The sequence below is a fragment of the Olea europaea genome, chromosome 21, assembly GCF_002742605.1.
Source record: "Olea europaea var. sylvestris chromosome 21, O_europaea_v1, whole genome shotgun sequence".
NCBI classification, from domain to species: domain Eukaryota; kingdom Viridiplantae; phylum Streptophyta; class Magnoliopsida; order Lamiales; family Oleaceae; genus Olea; species Olea europaea.
Genome location: NC_036257.1, coordinates 13,742,818 through 13,765,128, shown reverse-complemented (window position 1 = coordinate 13,765,128; position 22,311 = coordinate 13,742,818). Strand labels below are relative to the sequence as shown.

At 35.9% G+C, this 22,311-nt stretch overlaps 3 protein-coding genes across 4 annotated transcripts; 1 reads left to right on the top strand and 2 right to left on the bottom strand.

Annotated features, from left to right (window-relative positions):
* Window positions 1-505: 505 nt before the first annotated feature.
* LOC111370784 (autophagy-related protein 18f-like) lies at window positions 506-6,909 on the bottom strand. Of its 2 annotated transcripts, none has more exons than XM_022992648.1 (8): window positions 5,984-6,909; window positions 3,742-4,206; window positions 3,234-3,662; window positions 2,727-2,951; window positions 1,827-2,639; window positions 1,562-1,728; window positions 873-1,220; window positions 506-765 (listed from the first exon to the last, which is right to left on the bottom strand). In XM_022992648.1, exons 1-7 carry the CDS (start codon window positions 6,203-6,205, stop codon window positions 938-940), a joined length of 2,604 nt encoding a protein of 867 aa, XP_022848416.1. In that variant the 5' UTR covers window positions 6,206-6,909; the 3' UTR covers window positions 506-765; window positions 873-937. The 2 variants fall into 2 exon arrangements, with proteins under 2 accessions (XP_022848416.1, XP_022848418.1); XM_022992650.1 differs by having other exon boundaries at window positions 3,742-4,255; window positions 5,984-6,277.
* Window positions 6,910-12,167: 5,258 nt separating this feature from the next.
* On the top strand, window positions 12,168-14,820 carry LOC111370783 (cationic amino acid transporter 9, chloroplastic). The gene is made up of 5 exons (XM_022992647.1): window positions 12,168-12,432; window positions 12,543-12,719; window positions 13,552-13,788; window positions 14,273-14,362; window positions 14,473-14,820. The coding sequence occupies exons 1-5, from the start codon at window positions 12,169-12,171 to the stop codon at window positions 14,617-14,619; spliced, it is 915 nt and encodes a 304-aa protein (XP_022848415.1). The 5' UTR covers window position 12,168; the 3' UTR covers window positions 14,620-14,820.
* A 2,970-nt stretch (window positions 14,821-17,790) lies between these two features.
* Window positions 17,791-21,774, bottom strand: LOC111370153 (putative dual specificity protein phosphatase DSP8; the record flags this gene model as incomplete). Its single annotated transcript, XM_022991849.1, has 6 exons — window positions 17,791-18,430; window positions 19,035-19,124; window positions 19,206-19,288; window positions 19,482-19,575; window positions 20,087-20,209; window positions 21,595-21,774. Coding segments are annotated over 6 exons (618 nt in total), but the record flags the coding sequence as incomplete, so codon positions are not given.
* Window positions 21,775-22,311: the final 537 nt, after the last annotated feature.

Here is a 22,311-nt window from a genome sequence, read left to right as displayed (position 1 = left end):
TGCATTTGATTGCAAACATAAAATTTACATGAAAAAAATAAATTGTAAATAATTCAATTGTCTAGAACTTATTTGAATAAAAATTGTTAATTAAATGTGTGATTGTTTTAATTTTCAACCTAAAAAATATTATATTTGTCCGCTTTATATTGGTGGCTAAATGAGAAAGAGTGGATAGATAAAAGAAAGAAAGATTGAGTGAATTTCCTGAAAAATAAAATCATACTCTCCCTAAAGAAATATTTTCATTGATTTTAAAGAAATTATGATCACGTGACCAACAGTAGAAAAATGTTTTCCATGAAAAAAATGACAATCAAACAACAAAACAATAGAAATTTTGGGAGAGAAAACACATTTTCCATGAAAAATATTGACAATTAAAACGCATCCTTAGAAAGAAGATACCGTTACATTTCGTGGGGTGGGATGACATTGACAGACATTCTTTCAACGGTACGATTGAGCAGCTCAGTCCATAAAATATAGTTTTAACTTTTAACAATAATGGAAATGGAGAGACATGGCATTAAAAATAATAAGCAGATATGCAATCAATCAGTTTGCCTTTATTTACATATTATAACTAATTATAGCATCTGTAGTCTGTACTTGCAAAGCCATGGCGAATAAAAACTAACATCAAGGTCTTCAAACTTCCACATCACATCCAAAGCTCCTATTTCTCACTCTATATAATCCACCCATAATTATGAAACTTTTTAAGGAAGCTTCCCAGATAATAAAAAAAGAATACCTTCAAACCTGGGCAAATCAAACCAGATGATAAATTACTCGACTGGGAATAGTGAAGTCGATAAAACTAAAGTTCTAAGCAAATAACAAGGATTACAATTAGCTAATAGGAATACCTTTAATCAAACTAGTCGTAGATTGGATCTCCATAATCTTCAAGCCATCTCTATTATTCACAGATCTAAGACTCCCCCATCGTGGAGTTCTGTTTAGTAATTACAGTCCCGATACCGGTATTCACCACGGGGGTATCATTAGTATATACAAAGCCCCTATTTGTTTCAGTTGGGACATGAAGACCATCCCAACGTGTTTCTTCGGCATCATTGTTTGATTCGGCCATTATAATGCCAACGCTGTTCGTAGAGTCAAGAGAGCCAGAACCGCTCTTGTAGGTAAGTTCTCCATTTGCAGACCCCTGATACAGAGCTTGGCCATTGTTGCCACTATTTATAACAGGAGTCCTGAATGACAATGAATATTATTCAAGAGAAAAAAATGGAAAATTTATGAGAAATAAAAACAAAAAAAATATTAAGACATAACGTCAATGAAACCACACAAAACCAAAAGAAACTGAGAAGTTGAGATAGACTACTGTATAATAAACCAGACATGGGCTGACCACCAGACAAAGATTCCTGCTTTCTAGCCCACCATCCCTGAGTAAATGACTCTTCTATAGCCGAAACACTTAGTGCAATCCCTTAGTACAAGATACTTATTCATTCCATGCAAGCAAATGCAATAAGTCAAATAAGAGTGTCCTCAGACGAAAATAAATTACAGAACCATCTCAATGTACCTCTCTTGTGGGAATTTGGAAGCTTGAAGATAATCAAAAACTGGAAACAAGTTTTTTGATCTCATTTCAAGCGTGCGAACAGGGATTCTTTCAATCTCAATCTCTCCCCTACAAGCACCTTCCTCATCTAAATTAAAGCCATCGGTCAGCATCGACTGAAAATATATCTGCCCATAAATGTTACAAAAACAAATGATGTCATTCGACAAAGACAGTGCAATTTACTTAAAAACCATCCTCTATTTTTCCGTGGAAGATAAGGTACCTCAGATCTCAACCACAATGGATTCTGGCTTTCATGCATCCGGAGTTCTGCCCCAGATATGTACATTTGATGTCTTTCTTCAGTAATGTTATCATTTGTGGTTGTAACCATGACATTGGAAACTACATTGTTTTCATGTCTAGTTCTTGTTGGAAATACTTTACTGCTATCAGAATTTACTTTTTGAGCATAGATATTATCTTCTTGCTCCTTTCGGTTTTGTTTTTGACAAATATTCCACTTCTGAATTGGCTCCACAGCTAATCTTGTATCACAGTTGAGGCCTGATTCACAAGGGGTGCTTGCTCCAGGCAAAGATGTTATGCTATCAACCACAGGAGAGAGCCGCAGTGCATATTGTACCACATTACCAGAAGGAGAAAAAACCATCAGGTAATAGTTTTTCTTAGGAGAGCTGGTATCTGCATACGAATCATTGGCTTTGCAGTTGAAGAAAGCAGAAGCAATTACTCCAGAGAGAGAACTCATTCGCCCAGTCGCAGCTGCAGCAGCACCTTTCACTGTGTTTCTCCATCCACTATTTCCGTTCCTTATTCTGCTAACAGCATTAACTGTAATTGGGGGCCCAGATATGCAGACACTCCGTTGAGTTAGCACCTGCAATCCTGAATTTGGTGCATTGCAAATCGTGGGCTCTGCCATCAAGCTGGATCTACTGTTTTTGGTACTAAAACAAGCATCAGTGGATACTGACCCCCCGGAAGAAGAAATTGGAAAGAGATGACTCGTTCCTCTAGAGGAACTAATCATAATCCATTGGCTATCAACACTAAAACTTATATCCTGTATGACCTGAGAAAGAATTACCAACGAGAATGAATAAGTTCATTTCAATAACAAACTCGATCAAATAAAGAAAACAACAAATCTAGCTCTTACAGCATTTGTGAAACCACGTTGAAGCCTATAAATATGGCAATAAGAAGGGCCAGAAGAAGCTCCAGAATGTCCAGGCATAATACAGAAAACATTGATATTATGACCCTGAACTGAAGCCGTCACTAAAAGGTTCCCACTAGGATCAAAGCACAGTGATTGAATAGGACTTTTATGTGCCCTAAACTGTGCAACAACAGTTCTGGTGACTGTGTCTCTGACAATGACCTGACAGATGAATTACAAACAATAATGAGAGAGCAAAAGTTTAAACTAAAATGCACGGAAATTAAAATAGAAAGAACCGAACAGTTCCCTACACAGTTTTAAGCAGGAGAGCACAAAGAAGAAGCAACTAGTACCGTGACTTACAGTCAAAACATAGTCAAATTAGGCTTAATAACTTGTGGATGTCAATTTGACAATAACGACAACAGTAGCATAGCAAATACACACAAATGGTTTGCAAAAACCAGTACTAAGATTTACGCTTCAAAAATTAGTTCATACCATGCCAGCATCCTCTGCATCAGGCAAAAAGCCAGTAGCAACGCCAATTACCTTCCCTCGAGCCTTCCCAGATTGCGAGTTGTTGCCTTCAGGTACCAGCTCAGAGTAATAACTTGATAGTTTCTTATAACCCTTGTCTCCTAAAGTCACAATACCGGCAGCAAGTTGCTTGCTTGACTCTTTTGCATAATGTGCAATGAGGCTTTCATTTGAAGTAGGATTAGGAAAACTAGCTGAGGGGGTAAGGTGTTCTGGAATCACACGCCCAGAATCTGAATTTGCAACTTGACTCCCACTATAAGCCATCCACCTGGGACCCACGGCAAGCGGCCCAAAGCCTATATTTCCGGACCCAAAAGTCCCCTTAACAAACGGATTTGTAAGAATTGTATACTCTTTATCTAATGTCGAAGCATTGAAACAATGTATCTGTAAAATGGATGTCTTATTCATATGGCTTATAAAAGGGAAAATGTGTTTTAAAGAATTTAAGGATAAGCAAGCAGACCTGATTCGACTGCAAAACAGCAACAACTCGAGAGCTGCATCTCACTACATGAATAACTGATCTAAACCTTAAAAGATGTATATATGATTGAGATCTCAAGGAATAAAACCAAACCACAGTAGGAACACAACTACCATTAAGTGAACCATGGTATTGTTGGATGGACCCATTACAAGGAGCACCAAACCTCTCCTGGTTGTTATTACCTCCAGAGAAGGATCCATCAGCACAGATGATCAGCAATGGGCAACTGTCCACAAATTTATCCCCAGACTGCTTTGATGCCATTGGTTTTGGTAACATTTGCATAAATGAAACGGGACCATCATGCCTGGAAACTAAGTTCTGCACATTGGCTGCTTCTTCAACATCCCAAACCTGAAAGCCGTAGCTGTACGCCAGCAAGAGAACTCGCCAGGTGATGCCTCCCTCATCTTCTAATTTGTCAAACCCAGCCCAGTTAACCTTAATAGGTAATTGGAAAATAAAATTTGATCAGCTCCAACTAGCAGATCTAGAATACATGAAAAGGAAACATAATTATTAAAATGAATCAGCACGAGATGGTGAAAGATAATAGAATCCCTTACATTAGGAAGTATATTTGTCACGGATCAAATAAATGAGTGCTACAGGTTCAAATGCAAAATGCATATCATAATATTGATTATAAATGAACAAGAATCACTTTTGAAGGATTGACCTAATGGTAAAACCGTAAGCTCCCTCAGAAATTATTATGAACTATGTAACACAACACCATGTAAATAGTAAAACTAGCATGCGGGGAATATTTGATGTAATAATACTAAATCAGATCATAATTGTCAAAAAAGTCACATGGACAGACCAAGTAAAAATTTCAATGAACGATTAGTAAAAAGACATGGCAAATGCTAAAGCATGTGATCCTCAATCCAAGGTTTAAGTCTTAACAATACTGCAAAACTATGTCCAAATATTGAAGCATGGAAACCAATGACAAACACTCTCCTAAAAAAGCTAAAACCTTGAAGAGTGTAAGAACGAGATCCAGAAAGTCCTCTAAACAGTTACGAAGTAAATTTCAGTATTTTAACCAACAGCAGAAGCCAAGCTGCCAAATCAGACTGAGAGGTAGGATTCCATTAAATGTTAAGAAATTCATGTGTCCTTCAGTAACCTCCTACTTCCCACTCCCTGAACAAAAAAGGAAAAAAGAAAAGGGAAATAAAAAGGAAAAAAATTAACAGAGAGCAAAAAGGCCCACCGACCCAAAAAAAACCACATGGAGATGCGACCATTTTTCCAATAATACTAGTGACAGATACATCGACAACGCAAAGCACTGAATGTTTGAAACATAATACAGACAACTTCACGGCCGCAATAAACGAAACCATCAAAACAGAATACAGACAACTTTATGTAGGCCGCAGTAACTGAAACCATCAAAAAGAATACAGACAGTTTTATGAACGCCGCAATAACCGAACCCATCAACATTCTACACATTAAGGGCATATATTTTATTCCAGGACTGCTGTACAAAAAGATGTTGCATGATTGACAGAGCTAACCAGTTCAGTTGTAAAGGCCCATAAAGAAATATATTCACGTGATAAAAATGATCCATCCATATACATGATCCTGTGATAGAAAAATATAACCAGTTTTGTCGAATTGAATATGATCACAATTTTTCTTCATAAAAAAAAAATCATGCTTGTCCTATTGCTAGAGAAGAGATTATGCGAAATAGGATACTATATATCCTAGAACTTAAAAATCCTGAAGCTTTAACAAAGATCAAAACCAAAATACAGGAATTCAATATCTTCTTTCGGAACAACTTCTAGAATTGTAGAAAATAATACATCCCACTGCTGCAAACAGATAACAGTCGTTATAATTCTCTCCTAATCCACAAAGGGGGGAATATAGGAATAACACGATGCTAAAGATCAAATCTGCAAAAAACCATGAGTTCAGGACTTCACGCTGCAAAGTTTCAACCTTGATCTGAAAATAATCATTCAAAGCTAAAATCTCCAAAAATGGCAGCGAAGCTATTTAATTGCAAACTTTACATGGCAAGAGTTTTTTTTCTCGTACAGTTGAACGCAGGATGCAGCAACAAATTTCAGCAAACAATGTATTCAATTCAAGAACAACCATATTCAGCTGTATATAACTAAACGTGCTGAAAGTGCATAAATTTCTCTTGATTATCCATATTGATATTTCCGTTTCAAAGTCTCACCTGACAATCGATGTATTCAGAATCTCTCTCCGCAGTAACCGAAGATGCGGAGGCCGCAGACCTCACTGTGGAGGCCACGTTGGAAGCACCGGAGGAAACAGTCCTCAAGTAGCTGGAAAGAGACTTAAACGATGTAGGAAGGATCCCATTATTACCTCGACCTGGCCTTGGCACGGCTGGCCAGCCATCACCGCCACCAATTTTCCGGTCATCATTCCTCATCGCCAAACTTCACCGTCGAAGCGAAAATCTCAAACTTAACCAGCCGAAAACACACCGCTAACAAGCTGTTCAGCTCTATTGTCAACGAATAAAACCCCTTTGTAGTTTTTACCACCGATAAAACAAAAGCCCACAGAAAAACTTGATCCCCTCAGCTTACAGGTGTATGCATTTTTCGCTCACAGTTCAAAAACCATGCAGCTCGCAACAAAAATACGGCTACACCACACTTGCCCAGCGTCATATTCTGTATTTTTCCTCTTCACCATTTCATTGATGGCACCAACAAACAAAAAAATTGTTAAATGTATAACATTAAAAAGGGTTGCTCTATGAACTCTATTAATAAAAATTTTGATAATACAGACAACAATATTCCCCAAATAAAAATAATTTCTTCGTCTGTGATTTTTGTTCTTATGTGCCTCTATACAAACCTAAAGTTCAATGAAAATCAAAGAATTCATAGAAGAATAAAACAATCATAAAAAGAATAAATTCAAATTGAAACCAGAAATTCGAAGAGTTGAAATCAGATTGAACTTTAATATGTTCGATGATTTCCGAGATTGACGATGCTAGAGAGAGAAAATCAAATGTAATACGAATAGTTTTAGAAAGAAAAACAGACACTTTGACGGATGGGGATAACGAAAAGGGCGAAGAATTAAAAATCTCTCCGACTCTTTTACGTCTCTCTCTAATTATAATCTTTTAATCAATTTTGCCATTTCATCTTTTCTCTTTCATGGTCAACAGAACTCCAGCACCGTAAGCTGAAAAATTAGGGTTCGTTTGGAAGCGATTATAAGAATTGATTTTTTGATCATTACGAGAAAAGTGGGGATCACTTGTGAGAGAAAAAATCAAACTTTATGACTGAAATAGTGAAATAATGGTTAAAAGTCAATTTTTTCGGGAATGAAAAATTGCTCCCAAACATCCTATTGGGTTTTACTAACATTTTCGATTTGGACACGTTTTATAAATGGAAGTATTTGAGAATCCTAGAAAACCTTTTGGGAAATAAAAAAGAAGATTATAATTATTTTGTTGAAATTCAAAAACCTAATTAAACTGGCCTTGGATGTGGATGTGGATGTGGATGTGGATGTGGATGGTGGACAAAATAATCAAATCAAACCAAATCGAGCAATTGAATTCAATTCTACAAAATAATTAATAATTTTGATTCTTAAACCGAAAAACCATTTGGTCTATATCGAGCTATTTAACCCTCTTTCTTTGATTGAACTTCATTAAGTCCAACATGCCAATAAAAAAAAACACTACCAACAGACAGAACAAAGAGCACCATCGTCTTACTTCTATCTTCATGACATTCAATTTGTTTTGCTGGTCTGCTTATGCATAGCTGCCCGACAGGCTTCTATCCCAGACTACTAACTTTTTATGCAGCTTGTCACTATCTATTGGTCGGATTTCGCCTACCTTGTTAAGAGGGTCTTTTTACGAAATGTTGGAAGCGATAAGGAAAGAGAGCTGCACTGTTTTCGAGCAAGATAGCATGTATGTTCAACTTTTAGTGAATCATTGTTATCTGATAATATTTTACATATGGATGAAACTTGATGTTTGTGTATTTAAATTATAATTATATTTTGTTTCTTTGTTTGAATTTTTGTAAACAAATTTATTACACGATATTTCATTCAATTATTGATAAATTGAAGTTAAATTTATTGAATGTTTGATATTTATTTATTTATTTTTACTTAGGCATATGTGTACTTTATTGAATGTTTAATATTTATTTATTTATATTTATTTAGGCATATGTTACTAACTTATGTATATAATAACAAATTTTAGTTTGTATTTATCGTTTGAAAATTTAAGTAATAGAATAAGAAAAAAAACAAAATCAAACCAAAATAGACTAAACCAAATCAGAATTGAATGGTTCGGTTCTGGTTGGATTCTATATGTTTAAAAAAATCATTGATTCCAAGATCAAAAGGATCACTGGTTTATGGTTTGGCGCAATTCTTTTAGAACAAGAGCCAAATGAAATCATGTGTTACCTTTTGGGTATGGATGTGATTTGGTCGATTCTCATTACCGAATTGAGATCGATATTTATCTCATAATGGCATGTTAATTTTATCTATAAATTACAATTATGGCCAAACTAAAAATCGAAGGGAATGATTTTATACTTTCGATTTGGTTTAGCTCGGTTCTATAACCAAAATTTTCCAATTATTAATACAATTTACAATACAAATACCCATCATAAAAAGTTTGTACTCGTGTCCACAATCAAAACAATGTTTTCTATCAACAAAATATTAACTAATAAAAGTCATTCAAATAATAGTTTATGATTTAAGTTTGATTTTGACTTTAAACTATTAGGGTGCGTTTGATTACAAGTAGGAAAATTACATGGAAAGAAAATGAATTCCAAGAAATTGAATTACCTAGAAATTGTTTTCATGGAAATTGTAAATTATTGTGTTTGATTGTATAAATTTTTCACGTGGAAAATGTTGAAGTAAAAGTATTTTTTGATGTTCGTTTGACTTTGTTTTACGTGGAAATTGTCAATTTCAGGGATATCCTCTTTTACAATTATTCCTAAAATTTGTTCCCATTGCCAACAATTAAAAAAAAATAAAAAAAGCAAAAATAAAAAAATAAAAAAAAAGGTGGAAAACCAAAAACCACCTATCCCCTAGGAAAAAAAAGGTGGAAAATCACGCTTTAAGGTGTTGTACCTAGAAATTCATGGAAAATCAATTTCCTGGAAAATTTTGTCAATCAAACAGGCCAAAAGTGGAAGTTGGAATTCGAATTCCAAGTTCCATGGAAAATTTCGTGCAATCAAACGGGGCCTTAGAGATTATTATGAAAACCAAACAAATACTTTGAAAAATATTAGTGCATTTTAAGGGACACGTGGTGGTGGTACAGAGCAAGTAATTTGTGTAGTTTGGGGTTGAGAACCAGATCTACGGCGTGGAGCGGTGGAGTATGGTAAGACGCGTGGAGCGGTTGAGTGTGGGATAAAGTAATGAAAATGGAGACGCAATCCGCTGAGAATGTTTTGGATACCTATACATAGAGATGTTAACGAATCGAGTCGATTTGTGAGCCAAAATTTTTTACTCGGGTTTGGCTCAAGCTTTTCTAAGGCGGGCTTTTTTTTGCCCAAATCGTACTGAGCAAAAGCTCGATCAAAAAATTAAGGCTCGACCCGAGTTTTCGGCTCGGACTTTACCGAGCCGAGCCAGGAAGAGCTCGATTTCTGGATTTTTTTTCCCCTTGCCTCTTGCTGCCTGTAATAAGCTGCCAAACAAGCAGCTTGTTATAGTTGCCCGTTGGCAGCAAATCTGCTGCCAAAAAGGCAACGAATTCCCCCCCCCCCCCTTTATTTTTACGGCTCGGCTCGGCTCGAGCCAACTCTAAAAAATGAGGCTCTGCCCAATCTTTGACTTGATACCTCCGAGTCTTGAGTCGAGCCGGCTCGATCTTTTTCTAAATCGAGCTACGAGCGGCTCGAGCCGACGAGTCCAATTGTCATATCCCCACCTCTCTGTCACGACATGCTTGAAACCCCACTCGAGTAAAGTAACTAATTTCAGAATTTTTAATTAATCACGAGATAATTTAAATTTCATCTCGAATACGTTCCTGATAAATAAGTTGATTAGTGACAAACTTGATAAAGGAAAGAGCAAAATTTAATTTTCACAAGCAAATGTTGGAGAAATTATTGTTGCATGTTCTTGTCGTCGAATATTTTCAGATACCAACCTCTGCTTCTAGAAAGTCATCAGAAGAAGTGTCACACTTCTTCTTGAAGTGTCGGGAAGTTGAATAACAAGATTCGGGTTTTTATTTGCTAGTCTTAACCAATCTCACTTTGAATGTCTATGCAGAGTAATAATTAGACAATAAAATTGTTTGTCAAAATTAGCGTGTAGTTTCACTTCAAGTGTCTAGCCAATTGATATTGTTACACCCCAAAATCTACAAAGAAGCCACACAAGCACCATCAAGGGAACGAACTCGCGTAGGCCTTTGACGATATGCCACGTGGCAATCCCACGTGTTCCTTGCTTTCTCTACTCAACTCGAGTGAGGCAATTGATCCATTGAACCTCGCTTTTGACTATACCATGTCATCCCTCATGTTTTGAAAAAACCACTGTCAAGAATGGGCCTTGCATTCGAGATGAACCCTTTATCGACATATACCAATATTAAAGCCTTTACTTTTGACTTTTCGAAAATTCATAAATTGTCAACATAAAATTCACCAAACACCTTGCATTAATGTGAAATCAATGCTTCTGAATTTGTTAACGTAATACATCATCTATTATGCTAACTAACCATATGACTTGAGTATCTACAAACGTTATTCGTATTTGACACGGCATAATTAATTTGTCCATACTTGATGAATATGCGAGTTGATATTTCTTTAATATCCTTTTGTAATCCAATGTGAATCAATACATCATTTGACTTGTACTTACTATATATCAAAATTGAATTTTTCATGGAATTTGTTCAAGCCTATTTGACACTTACCGTCTCTTCTCCATAACACCATGTTTCTCACTTTGATCAACCTTTGTGCTCCTCACTATTGGAAATTGTATATACTTAATTGATTTGCTCATAGGATCTTTGATCAAAGAAAAATAGTGAACACAGAAAATATAAAAAGATGGAGAAAATTTACACCATCAAGCATCGAATGCAATATAAGTCAGGCATTATTACACCCACAATTTTCTACACTTTGTACAAATCGAAAGTCCACAAAAAATTCCTTATTTGCTAGACCCAAATTTTCACCCTCTATTTCATACTAAATACAAGAACATACCATGTCAATATATAGTGGACGATTGTAATATCCTATCAAAATTTTAAATCTTTTAAATGGTCACATTTTGACTTCATTTCATTTTAAGTGAAAATGCCTTTTCTTTTTCGATTCATTCGTGGTCTCATAAGTTAATCACCGAGATCCCGACAACTCGACGAGCCCGAGTCCATCTCATAGGCTTCTTTGGTCAAGAATTGTTTTTGATCTAGTTTTTAGGAATCAATAGAAAAGACAAATTCCTAATGATACACCAGGTCCAGCTTATTCAATTGATAATGACTCTTCCTCACCTTACTTTAATTTGATGGGAGAGGATTGGAGTAATAAACAGGTACTTGCCCTTCCAATCCACATTCTGGTGATAGGGATGACAAAAAAAACTGTTAAATATGATATTCGTAGGCCTCACTTCAAATGAGACGAGAATTATCCGCCTAATTAGGCAAATAGAACAAGGGTGAAACGGGCGTCGCTATCTAGAAGAGGGTACGGAAAACATAGTCTCCATTTCGCTTTAAAGTTTATTTCAAATTTAAATTTTTTATCAAACAAAAAGAAAATAATTATCATCATTTCTTAAGAGAACATGAATTATTTTTAACAAATAAAAAAGGTAATAATTTTCATTAACTAAAGACATAAAAAAAGATAATAAAGGAGGTGATAAATGGGATGAGGCATGTCCCCGCAACATAGGGGTGGGCGCGGGTCGATTCGGTTCGGTTCTAAAGAGAACCGAATCGAACCAAAATTTTCGGGTATTTAGTAAATGGAACCGTTGGGTCCAAATATAATTATGGAACCGTTCGGGTTCAATTTTGTTCAGTTCTGGTCCGTTTGGTTCTGTACTATAATTAAATTTTTTTAACATTTATAACAACACTATATAAATACAACTAATGACACATTCAATAGTTTTGAAATGTCAAAGACTAGTAAACTACCTTATTCAAATGATCGCTACGGTCAAAATTTCGGTTGGCGGAGGTCACAGTTTCAATCCGAGGTCACCGCATCGGTTGACGATTATATAGGTTTTGGAATGTCAGCTAAACTGTGAGAGTCAAGACAACGTTTTTCATTGACAATATCGAATATGTTTTCAATTCTTACTCTCTTGAACTTGATGTTTCAGCGAGACTTACCATTAGGCATAATAGGTAGCCTCCTTATCTGTATTGTGCTGTATATCGGGGTCTGCTTAGTAATTACTGGAATGGTTCCATACCAATTACTTGGGGAAGATGCTCCTTTGGCTGAAGCTTTCACCTCCAAGGGTTTGAAATACGTATCAGTATTGATCAGCATTGGTGCTGTTGCTGGACTTACTACAACACTTCTAGTTGGTCTCTATGTTCAGGTACGTGGTATTTAGCTTTAATTAGTGATATATTCAGTTTCTTGCTGTGCAATTTGGCTAAAATACCTACTCAAAATGCTGAAAAGTGATTGCATGTTTCTTCTAATCAGTCTCGTTTATATCTTGGACTTGGAAGGGATGGTTTACTACCAGCAATATTTGCCAAAGTACATCCTACACGACGCACCCCTGTTCATTCTCAAGTTTGGGTTGGTATTGTTGCCATAATCCTGTCAGGGCTTCTTAATGTTCGTGTGCTTTCACACATTCTTTCAGTTGGCTCATTGGTATGTAGTTTACAGAACATTATGATTGCATTTGTTTTGATCTATGCATCATCAGGAAGATTTTCTGCATTTACTCCCTAATATTTTCGCATAACCATATAGCGCATAACCATGCAGCTCTGTCTTGTGAAAAATGGTTGAGCATTTTAAAGATCACGAATTGATTTATGAGGAATGATTTTGAAATATACATACATCAGATAGACCCACTAGGAATAGGAACGCCCCACTATAATGGATAATTGAAGGAATGGCATCCATATTCTTTTATAAAGTATGAGAATAATGTTTGATAAAGCACCAGTGCATGAGCATTGCAAACAGTTGTTCAGAATGATTTTTTTTACCAAAGACATATATCCTGCTAATAGAATTTATAATGCCCAAAGTTTTGGTTCTCCCATGGAGGGATAAGTATATATAGGCTTACAATCTGCCTCATCTAGTCTAGAATCTCTTTTACGAAGTTTAGAGTTTTACACAGAATTGGTGGCATATCTTGCTTCAGTGGTTTAGTGGGTGGTGGTTTTATTGGTGATGAATTTTTCTGGTGGTAGTTTGCGATGGGATATTGGTCGAAGGGGTTCGACAGGGAAGAGGATTGGATGGTGGCTAGGATAGTGAAGCAAGACAGTGATATCACTATTGTTAGCTCTCCAGTTCAATGGATGCAAATTTAGTGAAAGTTTGACAGATAAATTGGAAGGTCAAAGAAATCAAAGGATGATGTACATGCTTGCATTATTATAAAAATACATGCATGCATATAATATTTCTCTCTATACAATCATTATGACTGGCTTTGATTATACACTTGATTTGTCTGTTCCAGACAGGCTATTCTGTTGTTTCAGCTTGTGTAGTAACTCTTCGCTGGATGGATAAGGCTGCAAGTCAGATTTCTACAAGATGGGTTTCTGAAAGGGCTGAAGGCATCATCTGCCTCCTTACAATTGCCTGTTGCGGTTTTGCTGCTGGAGTCTTCTACCGTTTTGGAGCTTCATTTGTTTTTATGATTCTAGCTACTGTTATTGCAATTTGTTGTGCTGCAGCTCTTTATTTACGACAAGTAAGTTAACTTCAATATCACTTGCAAGGGATTTAGTTTATACTATTGAAATTTTCATTGTATTTCCTTTAAAGATAATTTAAGTGGAGAAAGAACTAGTATACGAAGTATTTTATTAGAACTTAAAAGGCACATACTATTTCTTTAGACTTGCATCAGGATATATCATTCTGTGTTTATAAACATGGAAATGCACATGCATCCTCGGAGCGTTGTGTAATGGCTAGTGACTCCCCAGTTACTCAATAAGATTTAGTTTCTGGCAAGTTCTTTTCAGCATGCCGTGTTAAATGATACAATAACACGGTGAAAAGAAATCAAGAGTCATATTCAGCAGGAATATTTATTTAAATTTTGTGTAATGTGCTTCAGAGTAAGAAATATAGTGGGATATAGATGTAGTATTTCTAGTAATCTAACCACCAAATGAAAGGTTTGGATACGAGCCATTAAAGAAGTTCGCTTGTTTCGTTCTCTTTTGCAGGTATATGTAGATCCACCAGGTTTTTCTTGTCCAGGAGTTCCAATTCTTCCCATCATTAGCATTTTCCTCAACATATTTTTGTTTGCCCAGGTACTTAAATCTAGCATCTGTTGTAATATATTAAGCAGTGGGTATTAACCAATAATCACATAACCATGACTTAAAGCTAGTCTAAGCCGACTTTCACCTTTATTTTGCAGTTGCACTATGAAGCCTGGGTTAGATTTGTCGTCCTCAGCATTATTACAGTTGGTATTTATGCCTTTTATGGCCAGTATCATGCTGATCCTGTAAGTTCTAATGTGTCGATTATATACCATAGGGCACCTGCAGAAGAAGCTAAATAGTTACCTCTTGATGTAATTTTTGTGTTGTATTATCTTGTAATCTTCAATTAGTATTCATCTTGTATAATAAGGTAATTCTGCCATGCCATCCTGAAAATCGTCTAGTAGTTACTTCATAGATTTTGAAGATAGAATTGTATGCATGTAGGATTATTCCTTGTCGACTGCATTATATTTTACAGAATCTCAATATGTTCAGATTTATACTTAGGATTCCATAAAAATAGATAAAATACTTGATGAATTTTGGTAATTTATGGTACTGATTTTTTTTTGAAGTGAATTGTGCAAATGGTCACTGAACTTTGCAAAAACTTTCCAAGAGGTCACTGAACTTTTTTTTTTTAATAAGTAATTAAATATTTTATTAATCAAAAGGTAATGCACAGGAAGTGTATTATACACTTAAACAAGAAATAAACGTCATGAAATTAAGTAGCCCATCTATGTGACTAGAAGCTGTAGCATTAAACCAATTATATAATGTCAAATAAAATAATTCTCTAAACTGCTCTAAAGTCTTTATCTGATCATCAAAACAACGCCAGTTTCTTTCTCTTCACACGCACCAAACAATGCAACCTAGAATAAGGTCCCAAACAAGTTTATTGTCTTTGTCACGAAACTTTCTCCTCCATGCCTTTAGCATATTTTCCATACGCCTTGGCATCACCTAATCTATATGTTGAGAAGCCAGAATATCATTCCACAGAAAACGAGCGCATCACAATGGATAAACAAATGGTCAATCTTCTACCCATCCTTTATGCACATATGACACAAATCTGTAATATAAAACCCCCTCAATCGAATATTATCTGCCATTATCACTTATCCCCTCACTACCGTCCATAGTAAAAACGTCATCCTTGGCGGCAGTTTACACTTCTAAACCATCTTCCAAGGGAATGAATTCTTCTCAAATCCCAATAAGGATCTAAAATAAGTGCTAACTGAGAAAATGCCATCCCTTGCCAGTGTTCAACTGATGTAGTCACTCTCTCCTACCCTGATATGCACTTCATACAAAGAGGTCAAAAGTAACGCATAATCATCCACTTTCCAATCTTGTCCCTTCCAAAAACAATGTCCCAGCTGATGCTCCCGTTATGTGTATCTAATACATCATTCACCATAGCAAATGGCATCACGGCAACACGATATAAAGAAGGAAATCTCTCTCTTAGCGGTTGATCTGTACACCAACAATCATTCCAAAAGCTGATAGTATTGCCATTTCCCACGCCAAAGGTCACTCTATTTCGAAAGTCACTCCACCCTCGCCGAATATACCGCTACAAACTCACCTCGTAGGCACCACGACCCTCAACCGAACACCACTCACTCTCCATAATACCATATTTCTCTTCTAGAATTTCTCTCCAGAAACTCTCCCTCTCCACCCCAAATCGCCATAACCACTTATCCAATAAGGCCTTATTAAACAATACAAGACTCCCCAATCCGAGTCCCCCAACCCTTGTGGGAGAACAAACTGTACCCCAATTGACCAAATGAAATTTCCTCTCCTCTCCTAACCCTCCTCAAAGGAACTCCCTTTGGATTCTCTCTAATCTCTTAGCCACTGTAACAGGAATGGGAAACGAAGACAAGAAATAAGTGGAGAGATTCGAGAGAGTAGATTTGATAAGAGTTAGGCGACCTCCCTTTGAGAGGTACATACGCTTTTAACCCGCTAACCTCCTCTCCACTTTTCCACTATATTGTCCCAAATGTGTATACTTTTGAACCTTGCTCCTAGTGGGAGCCCAAGATATGTCATAGGCAACTGCGCAACCCTATAGCCCAATGTAGCAGCCAACCCTTCCAATAGTGATAACCTCAGATTTCCCCAAGTTTATCTTCATTCCAGATATGGCTTCGAAGCATAGAAGCAAACGACGCAAGTTCCTAAAGTGCTTAACGTCTGCATCACAAAAGATTAGAGTATCATCTGCAAATAGCAAATGAGATATCTCCAATTGACCAATTTGGACAATTCACTCATTTTTTTGAAGTTCAGTGACCATTTGGGCAATTCACTCATTTTTTTGAGTCTTCAACTGATCATCAATCATTAGGATGGAGTGGGTGGGGTGAAAGCACTTGTTGTCTCCAAATGCATTGCTATATGGTTAGGTTTCTATTTTGCAGAGGACTGCGACCATTAAGGCTTGCTTTTGTGTGGTGGACTGGACCAGACAATATTAAGAGAGTTTCTTTCTTTGTTGTGCGGTCTAGTCCGACGAGCACCTAACAACTTGCTGTTTTGGCTCCATGCATTTATTTATTGGTTTCTTTTCCTGTTTATACATTATGATTCTGGTCAACTGTGAAAGTTGTCTAGTTTAGCTGGTGGAATAATATGCTGCTAACCCCATTTAGACATTGCATCATGCGATTCAAATTTAAGACCAATGGCATGAAGATGAACCCACGGATTTGCCACGCTCATATCTTACTTCAGTTTTTGCCAAAACTAGATCTTGAATTTTTTCGGTATCTCCGCTTCTAGGATTCTGCAAATGAAGAGTTTCTTGATCAAGGTCAACCAAGTTAGCTGACGACATTTTCATCTTGTTCTTTGGGTGGCACCAACAAAGCTCTGTATGGTACATTAAGCATTGAAAGAATAGGTTAAATAATCAAACATTTTTAGCTCTTTTTGTCTACCTTGTATTGCCTATTTGAGGGTCTTGGATTGAGTCAAGATTACAAGGGAAGGGTTAAAGAACCACGATTCTTTGAACTTTTGTTATGTACTAGCAGGATAGAGGACATAGGCTTTGGCTAACGGAAGTACGGAACTGCCAATAAATGTCTACCCATTTTAGTGTCCCGTGCCTATATTTTACGTTTGTACCTTACAATAGGGTAATCTTTGCCCATTGGTAAATTATATTGATTTCTGCACAGGTTTCGCAAGGCATGTTTGGTATACTACATTAAACTAGAGTCTCGACTGTGTGGTTAAAGAAGTCAGGGGTTCGTTCCAGTAGAATCTGATAACCTATACCAAACATGTTTAACATGGAGTACACAAGATTTAGCCACCTCTTGCCAAGCTTTCCACCCCTTACAAGAGGAGAGAAACTTCTAGGATAAAAAACGCGCGTACTTCGAAAATTTCCACCTGAAGTTGTCACTACAATCTCATCAAAACACGACGAATATGAAAAGACATAATCCCAGCTATTATTTTCCCATTGTAATAAATAGGTAACAATTGTAAGGATTAAGGCTTCTTTCCACAACACAGTACACAAAGCGACTTCCCCTTACATAAAATTTATATAATCGGTACACTTTCCAAAACCACAAGCGCTCAAAATCCTTGGGCCATAACATCTCAGAACGAGATGGTTTTCGGAGAGCGGTATACATAATCCATTCTTATTACTTGCTCATCTAATACTTGAACACCAAAAACAAGGTGACCAAAATGACATCTCAATAAACACGAATATCAACGCCTGTGTTCCCCAACTGATATCCCATACAGCTTTCCATATTCTCTCTTGATGCTCTCTGGCTCACATGGCAACGAAGCCACAAGCAAGAAAGCCGAGAAATGGCTGCTTGACTGGCAAACTGTACCCTGCATGCTAGGTTGACGTCTGCCATTATGTATTTGCGAAAAACATGGGAATCATCACTTTCTTCATATCCATCAAGGTCAGATTTTGTTATTAACACCATAGAGTTATCGTCAAAGGCTTCCAGGTCGACTTTCCCAGCAATACCTAAGGTTCTACGAGGTGAATTATCCACACCCAGGTTTCTTCAATCTGTAATAGTAATCTTGAACAGCCTGCGTTTATAAAAGGATAGCAACTCCATCAATTTCCAACAATAATAAAAAGCCTTCAGAGTACCAATTGCAAAATAGAGGTTTGAAAGAAAATAACTGGTAAAAACATTGTTGAACACTTAACTTTCAATTAAGCTTCATTTGTCACTGGACAACTCCATTTTTCTTTCTTTTTAAAAATTTCAGGTTGGTCATTCAACTTTCATTTCTATTTTAATTAAATCATTGAACCAGCTTCCATTAGTAAACTAAACGGATTGTCCTAGTTTGCCACATCGGAATAAAGATTTCTTATAGTACAATCTCTAAAAATTTTTGCATTTAACTCACAAACACCAGTATTTTTTAGTCATATCAACATCGTTAGACCTTTTTCTTAGACCTAAATTCCTACTCTTTGTGCAGGTTCTGATACTTGACATCTAGCTTTCACTAACAAAAATAGTTCAGTGACTAAAATGAAACTCCACCAAAATTTGACCGACTGTGTCAACGTGAAATGTGAATTCAAGGCATCAAAAGTCTTTAAAAAATAAACAACCCTTGGGTTAGAGTAAGAGAAGCAATCGTATTTCAAAAAATAAACTACCAAGCTTAGTCATACCTTCCACTGGGATGAGGCCAACAGTACCCTTGGTCTAATGGACCTCACATGCTTGTATGCAGCCTCGGGTGTCATATTCTTGTATTTAACCTGTTTTTAATGGAGTCAATATTAGAGATAAGAATTGTTAACAAATTAAGTTATGATTCCCGTGGCATTGTAGATGATTACCAAGTAACAGAGTACAACTGTGGTGCTGCGGCCTCGACCAGCTTTACATTGAACATATGTAGTTTTGCAGCAAAATGTATTACCTTTAAAAATCAAAACAAAAAGGTTCTAAGAAAATAAAGATTACAATTAAATTAAGAAGATAGAAAAATGCTAAGTAGCACTTAACAGCCCATGCACAAGATAGTGGCCAAAAATTAAATTGATTGAAGCATTTTTTTTAACCAGTAATAATGAAAACCAATTTATATGAGTAATACATGAAATGATATTTACTGTGGATGAATTCGACAGCTTGGCAAATGACCCCAAATGATGGAGCAAACAGATAATCTCTTGTAGGAATTACCAGGTGATTGATGTTATGATCCTATAAACAGCAAGCACAGTAAAAATGAATAGGCACATAGGAATACACACTACGTATAAGAGACACGAGTCAACGATACAAATGGCTTAATGGTGCATGTGAATTAAACTTCAGATGACTAGCTTCATTTACCACCATCAAGATATTACATCATTTTAGTTAGGAATGAACAGAAAACAAAGGCATGCATATCTTATATGCTTTATACAACGTTTGGCTAAGCTCAGAAAAACTCACTTATAGGTAGGTTTACTTAAGGTTTAAAATAAATATCTTATTTTATTGGTTAAAGTTTGAAATGAGCAAGTTATTTTGATCTAACCAACTTTTCTTTAATAAAGAGTAAGAAAAACGTAACATAATCAACTATATATAAAAATAATAGCACAAATTATTGGCTACTGACAACTCAAAATACTTTAGTCCCTGAAGATTAGCGACGTTGCATTTGTGAAAACACTTTTAACTTTTAATGGAAAATGCTACGTTAACAATGAAGAAATGAATATACTCGATATAATGATGTCGAGACCAAAGTCTCGTACGGCTCATTCAAGGTAACCACTCCACCTACGCAAAGAGCCTTCAATTGTGGAACATCTTTGGGAAATGGAACAGCACCTAATAATACAAACTGGAAAAAGAAAAAAAGTGAATATTGCATGCATATGTGAATAGAAGAATTATTATACCAAGTCGGTGTATTGAGTGGTTTATAGCTATGTAATGGACAAGTGAACTGTGGACTCCTCGCAAACACCACAGTGGAAAGAGATGTGAATCAATTAGGAATACCAATGACCAACCAGAGAAATAATCAGGCATTTTAGTCAGCTCCCTTGTATAATCAAAAGTTAAGGAACCTAAACAAATATTATGAAAACTAATTTTAAGGTTATTCTTCATTAGTGCTCAGGGAAGATACTAGCATAAAACCTATAATCGAGCACAATATAATTATGGTGGTAGTCCAACTCCAAAAACTGGGATTCAACTGCAAGTCTTTTCACTGAGGGCTAATGAGAAACTAGAGACTCGTTGAGGTTATATTTAAATTTCTTCAATATTTGAATATAGACAAAAGAGTAATCATTACCATGTACAAGCCAAGCATTTTTTATTTTTTTTTAACGAAAAGGCTATATATGTGTACTAAACAATGATACACACAAAAAACACACATGCAAATATAACAAGACTTTGTCAGTAAAAATACAAATTTCACAATAGAAATTTTTTTTCTTTCGAAATTGTATGATGTGTGCTTGTGTGTCTGTAATTCTGCTCACGCTAGGGCAGAAGCAGCATGGTGGACATACTATACAAAGAACATTAGAGAGGATACATCCATCAAAGTAGCAGTAGACATGTACATCGATTGCCATTAAACAGGTACAGAAAGACAACAAGAAGAATACAAGATGTCACACTAAATTGTCCCCACTCATATCAATACAACTTAGAAATGACACCAAATGAATTATTCCAACAAAAAGATAGACTCCATTTAGTCCACCATTTAAATGTAGCATTATTGTACTAATTTACGTTTCTGTGCAAACACTGATTAATCCTTCTCATGGAGTTAACATTCTTTCATTAAAAAGAAAAAAAGTTACCCAAATTTGATTAAAATTAGATCCCAAAAGTTATATGTTACTCTTTTGACCCTTTTTCGACAAGTCAGCTACCAACATATCAAAATTATATGCAAAAATTATTACTCGAAATTTCTATATAACCTCGACCATAACTATGTTGAGTTTTGATTCAATAATGTATTGAAGTCAATAAGAATGATTTTGAGACAGTCAAGACCACACCTAATTCTATTATAAAATCAACAATATTATCATCCCAGAAATATGCATCTAAAAAAAGATTTACTCATTCATATTTAAATCTAACTGCTACCAGCATCATTGGATGGAACTCCATATATTATCAACATAGTCATATAACTCAATAAGAATTGCAAACGAGAGGAAAAGTAAAGAACTTGTGAATGATTATGCATACCTCATCAACCCTATCCCACCATCGAAACTCGGATTGAATCTTGTTTCTAACAACATTATATAACAATGTAGGATAGAAAAAAGCCCGAGCCCCTGCTCCGACAATAACCCTTTTTGCATCCCAAATAAGGAAACTACCTTGGCCCTCTCCAATCTCTGAATCATCTTCCTTACCACACAATTACTGCCTCTCTTCATTCTCCAAATTTCCTTCCTTCAGTTCCTCAATATACATGTTTCCAAACAAATTTGCAACCCACTCCTAATAATATTGCAGCAAAAATAAAAATACACCAAACAGGTATAAAAAAACCTTGCAGCCTGTGACTAAAATCAGCAAGAACGCTTCACACCATACCTTTAAAAAATTTTGAAGCTAATTAATAAGTACAGAAAAATAAACCCTCAAAGAATATGACATCAAGATTGAATCTTGCCAGATAAAGACAAAAAACTCACACCAACCCACCAACCAAAATCTTCAAAAACACACAATATCAAGCTCTAATTTAAGAAAACACAAAAAATTAACAAAACCCCAATATCACTTCACCACTTTTCAGAGAAAGACTAACAACCAAACTGATAAATTCCAAGTCGGATTAAAGAGTATACAAGAAAGAAAACCCAACTTTTGAAGGAAACTGTTTCGCACGAGTAGACGCTAACAATTAAAAAAGGGATCAGACGATTGAGTAAGGAACAAACCTTTTGAAAC